This window comes from Urocitellus parryii, chromosome 3 (assembly GCF_045843805.1).
Source record: "Urocitellus parryii isolate mUroPar1 chromosome 3, mUroPar1.hap1, whole genome shotgun sequence".
In the NCBI taxonomy this organism is placed as follows: domain Eukaryota; kingdom Metazoa; phylum Chordata; class Mammalia; order Rodentia; family Sciuridae; genus Urocitellus; species Urocitellus parryii.
Window position 1 is genome coordinate 12,411,471 of NC_135533.1, and position 11,773 is coordinate 12,423,243.

Here is an 11,773-nt window from a genome sequence, read left to right on the forward strand (position 1 = left end):
CTATTCTAGAATGACCCTTCTCCCACTTCACTATGGGTGTGATTCTCCAGGGATCTTATTCACATGCCGATTCAGATTCAACAGGTCTCCTGGTCTTTATGGCCTGAAGCTCTACATTTCCAACAACCCGCAAGGTGATGCCAACACTGCTGTCTCTGGAACACACCTTCACTAGCAACACAGAAGCTGTCAAGAGAGACTTTTTTTTTATTCACAAGTTCTTACTAAGAATGGCCCCTACTGAAGTTCTTCTTTAGATATTAAATTTTTAAAGCTAGGCAGTTGCAAAGGTATTTTTCCATATAGGGTGAGCTCTAATACAATCATTAAATTGCATTTTCCATTAAAAGTAAAATTTTTAATTGCACTAATTTCTAATCGTGTCTTTATAACCTCATAAACAGGTATTCCTCAACAAAAACACGTCTGAACTGAACAAGACAAGATACAGCTGTCTCTGTAGACCATTTTTAGGGGAGGAAGGAGAACATCCCTGACTGTGAGCAATGACCAGGCAGAAGGGGACCTCACCGCGGTGGGGGCGGCATCCCGGGTGAAGATGGGCCAGGTCTTCCAGGCCATGTCGTGGCGGTACTGTTGATGCACGTGCTCCCCCAGCCCATACACGTTGGTGCTGGGAAGTCGGAAAGACAGCTGCAGGAACTGCTGGGCAAATTGGAGGGGCCCAATGCTTGTGTCCAACCTAGGCCATACAGGGAAAGTGAGACTCGCTGAAGCTCCCGCTTCTCTCTGCCAAGAAGCTATTTGTTCCTTTCCACATACACTCAGAGATCAGTTGCTTTAGGCGTTATCAACTCCCATGCTACCTTGAAGACCTTTCTAGGGCATTTCTATTTCTTTGAATCTAATGGAACATAGTGATGGGACACCAGGGGCTCAGGTTGGACGATTGGGCAAACAGAAGAAATGTGACCTTACATTTCTGTGCACCTGCTGCATGACAGACGCTACTCTGGATACTTTATAAATATTATCTCATTGCCCCTAGCAAAAGTGGATATTTTGATCCTCTTTATGGACAAGGAAACTGATGCTGACGAGATTTGCGGCCTTCTATCAGATGGCTGACTGGTTCTCCAGTGCAAGGATTTGAATACAAGTTTTATTGACATTGGTTCTTAAATATTCTCCAGTTTAGCTGTGATGTATCTTCAAAATGTTGGTATTTGCTTGATAATGAAATTCACAGGAAATAATACTTTGGAATGATAAATAATGAAGTTCAAGTTCCAGTATGAATATATATATATATCATGTAACTCAGCAAACTAATACATTGTATTTTAGTATTCTTTGCTCTATGGTCATGATAGATTTCCATTCTTAATTAGTTATAGTAAGTAATTCTGCAGACTTTTGAAGTTCAAGCATATTTCTAGGCCATAGTCATTTTACTATGTCAAAATAATTGATATTGGGTCACTATATTCAAAGATGTACAAAGAGTATCCAAAAAGCTCACAGGACTCTTTTGTTGCTCTTCCTCATTATTCTGATGCTAAAGGGATTATCAGTGACTTCTACATGGTAGCTCAAACTGGAGATATCAGCAGTGTCATTAAGTAAATTGATGTTTTCAGAAGGGACTTCATAGCGGATCGCATTGAAATCAGTTATCTGTCAGAAGAAAAACAGAAAGGACAGTTCAAGGTCAGACTACTTCCTTGTAGAACTACAGAAGATATTGCCTCTCAAACAGCTCTCCATGAGAATAGCCTCTAACTCCTGACTCTATGGTTCCTGGTTTGTAAGAAGAAATCACCCAATCACACATGCCCTGTCAAATAAAATTTAGCCTTCACACCCCATGCAAAGATTCCTACAGAGAGGAACGGAGGTGCCTTCTGTCTCTGCACCTTGCATGGTGTGTGATGAGGAAGGGAGTGGACCCAGGGTGGAGCACTGCTTTCTTCAGGAATGTGTTCAGTGTTAACTCCCAAACCAACCTTAAAACGAAAACGATTGGCTGTCTGAAATTCAGCTGTGAGGAGGGCATTGGTGACATCATCTCCAAACAGAGAAGGGGATGGCAACTTTCTCAGCTGGGCAGTAAACCCTAGGGTTGGAAATGAAGAGCAAGAAAGAGGCTTTTAGCTTCTATGTTTTGCAGTTATCTGGGCCATAAAGAGTTGTTCCCTGGGGCCACATCAGGACAGTGCTTACCTGTGCTTGTATTTGTTTGGGCCCTGATGACTTCATAGCCCCAGTTTCTGGGGAAGAAGCACCTAGGGACATTGGTCTCTGCTGCAGAATTCCAGCAGCATTTATATTGCCATCTGCAAGTTTCCTGTAAAAATAACAAAGAGTTGGCATTATAAAAAATGAAAGAATGAGAGTAATATTTGCCTATTCATTTATAAAATCTCTTATTCTAAAGAGAATGTAAGATACATCATAATTACATTCATTCACTTATTTATTCTTTATTCATTTATACAGTTATCCAATGTTGATTTCTCCTAGACAAGAAACTCTTACCAGATAAATAAGATTAAAAGTTTGTGCCTCCAGAAAACTTACAGTCTAGTGGTAACTCAAGACAATTAAAAATAGCAATGAGTTGAGTGTTCCAATAGGGTTTGCTTAGGAGCTGAGCAGTAGGCTGAGAGTAGAGTGGGAATGGCTTATGGATAGTACAAAGGTAAATCCAGTCCTACAACACCAGAAGGAGTTAGACAGGTGAAGAGCAGAGTGGTACTCCAAGCAGAGAAAGCAGAAACGCATGATAGATGGAAAACCCACAAATATATTGTACCAAGAACATTGAGTAAGAACAGTGAGTACAGGAAGATCAAGGGAAGCTAGCACACTAAACTATCAGCCTACTCCAGGAAGAGGACTTGGAGACAGAAAACATTTGTGTAACCGATGTGAATCTGCAATATGTATATAGGGTAAAAATGGGAGTTCATAATCCGCTTGTATCAAATGTATGAAATATGATATGTCAAGAACTTTGTAATGTTTTGAACAACTAATAATAAAAAAATAGTGAAAAAAAAGTTGAAAAAAAAGAACTTCCCTGCTATATTCTGCCCATAAATATAATGTCTGAATCTTTCTCAGTAAAGGAATGTATTCAGTTTAGATTGTTTTATTTAAAAAAAAAGAGTATGTCACAACACTATTCATTTGAAAAAGGTAAACCTACACATATTTTAAATGCCAACATCTGAATTGCTCTGAAAGGCCATGATACAAATATAATTTAAATCAACACTTCACACTATTATGAAAAAGCAATCATGTTATAACCATACAATCATTTTAAGTACTTATTAATTCTCCATACATAACATTGGTATTTTTGCCTCATTTTTTTTCAGTTAAAAAATGGCTGAGGATATCAATGGAGACAAAATTTAGGGTTGGATAACTGATTCCCCTAAGACTGAGACAGATGGAACACCTTAGCCACCCAGAAACTGAAGTCTGTAAAGTACAAAAGGTTAGTTTCATTGCCATAAATTGTTTCAAGGTCTATAAACCTCATAAAAGCAATGAATACTCAGATAATGTTTTGTGTGCAATCTGCTCTAATATCCTTCTGTCAGTCCCAGACACCAAAGGTCAAACCATGGGGACAATTATTTTCCAATCCTTCAAACTCCATATTTCGTCCCCATTTATTTGGGGAGAGAGATGGAAGCAATATCACTCTCTTTAATTTCCATGGACACAGCATCAAGAGACTGTCATAAATTCAGCCTGCCCTAGTGTGTTAGCTCAAAAGTCTCCTTGTCTCTCTATTATTGCCTTAACACCAAATATTCCTAAAGAATATTCTCCAGCTGTCTTCCAAGTAGAGGTCATGTTATATTTCAATCAGACATCATTGACTAATAGAATTTAACAATTGGAAATTGACTTGGAATTATAGAGTCCAACTTCTTTCTGATGCAAGCATTTCTTCGGGAGAGTCTCTGATAGATCCTGAAGCTATATGAATGATGGATTGCCAACTTCTGGAATCAGGAAAGCTCACTTTTGTATTTAGTATTTTACTACAATGATATTTCTTATGTTTAGATAACAGCCTCTGGAAGTTTCTTTCTTTTTTTTAGTGGAAGTTTCATTTTTTAAAACCCACAATGGTGACTTTTAGATACTATCTCAAATCATATTAGAGTTTGAAAAAGAAAAAACAAAATTTGGTGGTATGAGATAAGGAAGAAAAGGAAATATACATTGGCAAAAACACTGAAATTGTTATAATTCACACGTAACAGTACTATTTCAAAAATCATTAAAAAGATATGACATACCAATAAAGATAATTCATAAGCAAATTTAAGATGTCAGGTTTCAAGATGAATATTCAAAAAATCAATTTAAAATCTAAACATAAACTACAGATAAACAGAAATTTTAATTTAAAAATAGCATTTAATAGAATTAAATATTAAATTGTTAAAAAATATGAAAGCAAAGTGAAAGATGTCTAACCCAAAAATTTCAAAATTAACACTCTGAATAAATTGAAAGCTATATCAAATTTTTGGATTTTACTATTCACTTTGGTAAAAATTGCAATTCTACCTTATATGGAATCACAATCAAATTATTTTGTGATAAAATTGACAAGCTGATCCTAAAATGTATTCAGAAGTTTAAAGGCCAGAGAATGGGACAGGCACTATTGAAGAAAAATAGAAATGATTTGGAGGACTTACAAGACCACACATCAAGAGCTATTACAAAGTTTTAATAACTAAGGCAGTGTTGTATTGGCCAAAGCACAATCAACAAATTAGCAAAGTGAATTCCAGAAGCAAGTCTACATATATAAACATATAATTTACAGAAAGATGTTACTGCAATGAAAAAGAGAAGGTATGGCAGTCATTTTAGTAATTGGTGATGGATCTGTTAAAAATTCAAGAAGAGGGCTGGGGTTGTGGCTCAGGGGCAGAGTGCTTGCCTCGCATATGTGAGGAACTGGATTCCATCTTCAGTACCACATAAAAAATAGGTAAATAAAATAAAGATATTGTATCCATCTATAACTAATAAATAAAAATATATATTTAAAAAGAATTCAAGAAGACATTTTTTCTGAACTCATCTTACATACACATACACACACACATACACAAACACACACACAAACACATACACAAATGCTAGATTGATTAAAGAGCTAAATTTGAAAAAAAATACAATAATAATGTTCTTAGAGGAAAAACAGACAGATGTTTTCCTGACTCTCTTTGAAGCAGGAAGGAATTTTTAAATAGAATATGAAATGTACTGGCCACTGAAAAATTGACAAAATGGACTACATTAAAATTAGAAACCATTTTTTCATCAAATATTGACCATTAAGAGAGTTAAAACACAACCCACAGAATAAAATAAGGTATATGTCTTTAAAAACAAAAGATTTGTGTCCAGAGTACGTAAATAACTACAGAGCATAAGCAAAAGAGGAATACCCCAATAAAAAAAAAACCTGGACAAAAAATTGAAACATTACAATATGATCATCCAACTATTCAATAAGCCTAAGAAAAGATGATTAATTTCATTAATCATGAAGGATGTGAAAATTATAACTACAGAATTGTTACATTGATGAAGGAGAAAAACATCAAGAGTTGTTAGGACACATAGCAACTGAACTCTTACATACTGTTACAGGAAATGTAAATTGTCATAGATATTTTGAAAAGCTATTTTGCAATATAGCAAAATAAAAAAACCTAAACATGTACATATCCCTATGAATGGAAAATTCCATTTCTTGGTATAGAACCAATGAAATCCTTCTACATATTCACCAAAAGACACATAATATACTGTTCATTGCAGCACTATTAAAATGTTTCTCATATGCAAACTCACAAATGCCTATCAAAAGTAGACAGTATAAAAATATTGGGGTGTATTCACACAATGGAATACCATATAGCAAAAGGCATGAAAGAAAACTTCTCCCAACAACAGGATGAATCTCATAAAAATAATGTTGAGCTTAAGATTTATTTAGTTCAACTCAAAATGTATAAATTTGAAAACAGATGAAGTATATAGTTTTCCATAAAAATATTAGTAGTGCTACTATAAACATTCTAGTATATGCCAGTAGGAGAATGGTTAAAAGACTGTGGTATACTCTTTCAATGGAACATCCCTCAACAACACAAATCATTTAATACTGTATACGTAACACTATTGACAAATCTGAAAACCATGCTGGGTGAGATTTTACAAAGTATGATTTCATTTATACAAAGTTATGCAACAAGCAAAACAAAGAAAGCTATAGTGGAAATGGAGGGAATACAAGGGGAAGTAACTACTGAGGAATATCACGAGAGAACTTTCTGTGGTGATGGTAACATCCCACATCTCGACAGATATTTGGGTTACAGGTGTAGTCAATGTCTCAACAAGTTGACCTAAAAGTGTGTGAACTGTAAAACTTTTCATATTTGCATTGTATATAAGTTTAATATCTAAAGACAAAAATTATAATCAAACATTCAGCTCTTGCTAAAGCTATGCGTGATAAGAAGTTTATAGAAACGTGAAATGGCTTCTGGAATTTACTTTCAAATGCATTAAAAATAAGATGATTGATGGATAAAGTATAAGACATACTAATATAGATGTAAAAACAAAGCAAAATATTAAGGGTGGCATGTAAGTGGGAAATTCTTTCCATTTTTTCTGTATGTTTGAAAATTTAAATATTAGATTATTGGAAAGAAAATCCAATTTTCACTTCCTAAAGGAACTATTAAAAATAGGACTCCTAATAAAAATAAAGCAGTCAACATCATGCTCTATATTTTACATGTAAAAAAATTCCATTGAATTCAAGCATAAATAAAGGTTGCTAACCATCAGCACTTAATTTATGTTACTCTGGAAGAACTGGAATGTGCAGCTGGACATATGAATGATGAGACAGACATAAGCATTAATACAAAGCAAAATCATTACTTGTCAGGGATATAATTGTAAAACTAATAAAGAACTACAATTTTTTTCTAGAAACAATGAAAATATTCAGTTGGTCAATTATATAATAAATATAATACAAATATGTAAAAATGATTTAAAAATATTTAAATTTAAAGTAATACATATAAAATAACTATTAGTAAGAAAGGAAGTATCATAATAAAAGAAGCATTGGTTAGAAAATATAATAAATTATATTTACACTAGAAGCTAAAAATATGAAATACATAAGGAAAAGTTCATTATTCATATCAAAGAAAATTTAGAGAAACATAAAATTCAATTAAGGCATACATATGTATATGTCCATATTCATATATTTATTAATATATAGAGATATATTAGATATATAATTGAAATGGAGAGATGTTCTGTTGTTAGAATAAGAAGAATCAAAACCATTAAGCTGTCAATATTATTTAATTTAACCCCCCAATTTAGTGTGGTTTTAATTAATAATGTTATAGGATGTTCTGGGATATAAAAAGTAGAAAACAGGGTAAAGAAATAAAATTTAAATATATAAGGCCTTCTTGACAAAGTCACGTTTCAACTAAGCAGGGTTCAGAGTTGATATTGTCATGGAAGCCACACACGTTCACTGGCACCTCTGTTGCCAGTGTCACAGTGCCAGAAGGCTCTTGTTAAAACAGTTCACCTAGTTCTAGAAGTGGCTCCGTGGTCCATATGTGGTTGATAGTCTCATTCTCAAGGAGTATGTAGGCTAGTCTACCAACATTTATTTATTTATTTATTTTTATTTTTATTTTTTTATTGATTATTCAAAACATTGCAAAGATTGCAGAATCACATTGGTTACACATCCACATTTTTACATAATGCTGTAATAGTAACTGTTGTATTCTGCTACCTTTCCTACATTTAACCTTTACATAAGAGTACACATTGGAACCACACTTACAAAGCATTTAACATTGGTAAATTCCCTCCACTTTGGGTTTTGGATTTTATCTCCTCCAATACTTCTCTTTTCTCTATTCTGCTTTCCTCACTTCCTCAGTGTTCCCGTAGATATCATTAAGGCAAAAAAAAAAAAAAGAAAGAAAGAAAGAAAGAACTCCAAGCAAATTGCAGACCCATAAGCCACTTCACACCACTCTCTCCACACTTAACATCTCTTTTAAATAAAACCCAATGATCCCAGCAGGGACCTCATTTCTCTGACCTCTGTCACCGCCTGTCCAGGTGCGCAGTCTATCCTTTCCGACTGAGAGATCTCTGGGCACACTGGAATAAATGAAGAATCTGCACAGAAATTAAAGGACAAAGTTGAATATTTGTAGTCTGTTCACAGCTCCAAGAAAGGTGGCATAATTACAAACTTTCAGTCAATTCTTCCGTCAATAACGTCATTGGTAGCTGGTATCTTTATTTACATACAATGTTTAACAATTCTCCAAGTGCCAAAAATACTTGTCTTCTTTTTTCTCTTTTGTTGTTGTTGGTTTGATTGTTAGATATATAATCATGTACCATGAAATTATCTGTTTTAAAGCATACAATTCAATAGTCTTTTAATATTTTACAAAGTCCTGCCACCAGCAAGCTCTATCTAATTATAGAACATGATCATTGTCCTGGAGGAGTCACCCCATGAGGGATGGCTTTCCATGCCCCTTTTCTCCCAGTCCCTGGAAACACTTGCCAATTCTCTCTCTGTGGATTTGCCTATTCTGAGAATTTTACACAAAGGAAATCATAAAGCAAGGGCCTTTTGTTCCTGGCTTCTTTCATTTGGTGTGATGTTCAGAGTTCTTCCATGTTATAGCAAATAGCAGAGTTTTATTTATTTTCACAGATAAATCATATTCCACTAAGTAGATATAACACATTTCATTTTGTTTCTCTACACATCAATTGATATGATGCTGTTGTTTCTACTTTTTTACTACATATACATATATTTATTTCTGCTATAAATGTTCATGCAAAAGTATGTGAACATATTTCCAATTCTCTTGGTTACATACCTAAAAGTGAAATTTGTAAATCTTATGTTTAACTCTCTCCTTAACTTTTTGAGAAACTTCCAAACTTCTATTCAAAGTGGCTCCTAAGAGTGATGTATGAGGATTACTACTTCTCTGTGACCTTAAAAGTAATTGTTATTAATTTTTTTATTATAGTCATCCTGGTATATGTGAAATGAAATATCATGTTTTAACTTATGTTTTCCAAATAACTGATGGTGTCAAATAGTCTTTATGGTCATTTGTAGATCTTTTGTAAAAAAAAGAAAAAAATATATATATATATATTAAATCTTTTGTTCATTTAACATTTTTTTCTTTTAGCTTTGAATTGTAGCATTTTTTTATGTATCCCTGATGTTAGGCCTTTATCAGATATTTCATTTGCAAATGCATCTGATTCTATAGGTTATTTTTTCATTTTCTTTATACTGTCATTTGAAGCATAAAAGTTTTCATGTATCATGAAGTCCAGTTTGCCTATTTTTTGTTTTGTTACTGTGCTTTATATATCATCTATCAAACTGTTGCCTAATCCAAGGACACAAACATTCAGACCCATGTTTTCTGTTTAAAGATTTGTAGTTTTGGGTCTTACATTTATGTCTTTGATCCATATTTAGTCAACTTTCATGTATACTATGAGGTAGAAATCCAACCTCCTATTTTAACATATGAATATACAAATGTGTTACACCTTTGTTTTTATCATTTGTTTGTTGGATTACATTTGGTTTTGTTCAACTCACTTCTAATAAACTTTGATGTAGACAGGGAAGATATTATTGGCCCCTTAAGAAATATATACAACTGCTCAAATTTACTCATATTCTAGGCTTTATCCACTTTGTTTACCCTTCTCCTACACAACAACAAGCTAAGTAGGACTGGGTCTATGGGCTCCATGAACAGTCAGAGCACTGGATCTCCCCTGAACCTTCAGGCCACTGAAGTTACTATGGATGTCAACTACCTTTCCACTATCCCTATTGACTCATGCACTAGTGTGTGCATGTCTGTTTTAAAAATAGATTAAAGACTTAACATAAGGCCTAGAACCATAAAATTCCTTGAATAAAACATGTGGAAAGTTGCTTAACACTGGTATGACCAAGAATATAAGCAACAAAAGCAAAAATAGTCATCTGGGACTGAGCCAAACTAAAGCACTAATCAGCACAGTGAAGAGGTCACCTAGGCAATGGGAGAACGTATTAATAAGCCATATATCCAACGTGAAGTCAATTTCCAAATGACAAAAGAAATTCAAAAAACTCAATGGCACGAATGGCTTAGAAACTTGAACAGATATTTATCCAAAGAATACATACAAATAAATGGCCAACAGGCATGTGAAAAGATGCTCAACATTCCTAATCACCTGGGAAATGCAAATTAAACTGTAAGGAGATATCACCTCACACTTGTTAAGATGGTGATTATCAAAACAGAACAGAGGACAACAACTTTTGGTTAGCATGTGAAGATATGGAAACCCTGGTCCACCCTTGCTGGGAATGCAAGGAGGTACAGTTGCTATGAAAAACAGGATGGAGATTCCTAGAAAATTAAAAACTAAAGCTACCATAGGAATCTTTATTCCCACTCCTGAGTCTTTATCCAAAAGACTTGAGTCAGGAATTTGGAGATATATCAGCACTTCCATGTTATTGCAACATTATTCACAATAGCCATCATTTGTAAACAACCTAAGTGTCCACTGAAGTACAAATGGGTAAAGAAAATGTGGCAGAATATTATTGAGCCTTAAAAGGAAATCCTGTAATATGCAACAACATGGATGAAACTTGAGGACTTTATCTAAGGAAATAAGCCAATCACAGAAGGACAAACACTGCATTATCCTATGTGAAATATTTAAAATAGTCAGACTCATAGAAGCAAAAAATAGAATGGTGTTTGACACACATTAGGGGAAAGGAAATCATTAATAAATATGTGTAACATTTCAGTTGTACAGGGTAAGTTTTAGAGATCAGATACAATATACTCTTCTGTAGGCTTAAAAAATTTGCTAAGAATGTAGATTGCATTTTTCATCCTTTAATTATAGCAAATGGGGCTTGGAAGACACTGAAAACCATTAACATTTAAGATTTAGTAGCAAAAAAAAATGACTTATCTTGGAGATTGACTTCAATTAATTGTGCATAAGTGTTTTGAATGCTGCAATGTGGAGAAGGAATAGAAGGATCTCTTTGGTACCCAAGGGTGACCTCCTTTACCCCTCTTTCCAACTCAGGAACCACCAGATTTCCTTTACCTGAAGGTTTCTCCAACACAAGCAGCAGCAAGAGGATATCTACAGCCAGTACAATTAGGAAGAAGACGAACAGAAGGACTTCCAATGTACTGAGCTTCCTTGCCATCTAGATGGACACAGATAACTGGATTAAAGCAAAACGCAGATCCCTGAAAGAACAGATGGGTGCTTGTGATTAGAATGTGAACTTGTCTGCGAGACAACCTTGATTACCAGCATTCAACTCTACGTACTCGGAGAAGGTTTGTTTCTGCTCTTCATGGTGTCTCCACCTAACTCTACTCTGTGCACTTTTCAGGCTCTTACCTTTTTGTCTGTGTAGATATTGAGATGGTTCAGGGAAAAGTATATATCAGTCATAAAGAACTAGAGAGAGAGAAAGAGAGGAGCCACATCCTGAAGATAGAGGGATGAGGGGTTGTGATGGCTCACAAAGCCCTTTCAGATGTCACTTTGACCTTCGTGCTCACTCTGTACAGTACAATAGAGGGTACACTGAGGGAGAAAG

At 34.5% G+C, this 11,773-nt stretch overlaps 1 protein-coding gene across 1 annotated transcript in view; it reads right to left on the minus strand.

Moving 5' to 3' along the window:
• Mgam2 (maltase-glucoamylase 2 (putative)) overlaps nt 1–11,371 on the minus strand; it is an 86,424-nt gene extending 75,053 nt beyond the window's left edge. The window contains exons 1-6 of the mRNA XM_077795893.1: nt 11,266–11,371; nt 8,177–8,256; nt 2,185–2,308; nt 1,968–2,077; nt 1,484–1,638; nt 532–703 (exon numbers count right to left, since the gene is read on the minus strand). Coding sequence (XP_077652019.1) covers nt 532–703; nt 1,484–1,638; nt 1,968–2,077; nt 2,185–2,308; nt 8,177–8,256; nt 11,266–11,371 — 747 coding nt within the window. The remainder of the gene's footprint in view (nt 1–531; nt 704–1,483; nt 1,639–1,967; nt 2,078–2,184; nt 2,309–8,176; nt 8,257–11,265) is intronic.
• Nucleotides 11,372–11,773: the final 402 nt, after the last annotated feature.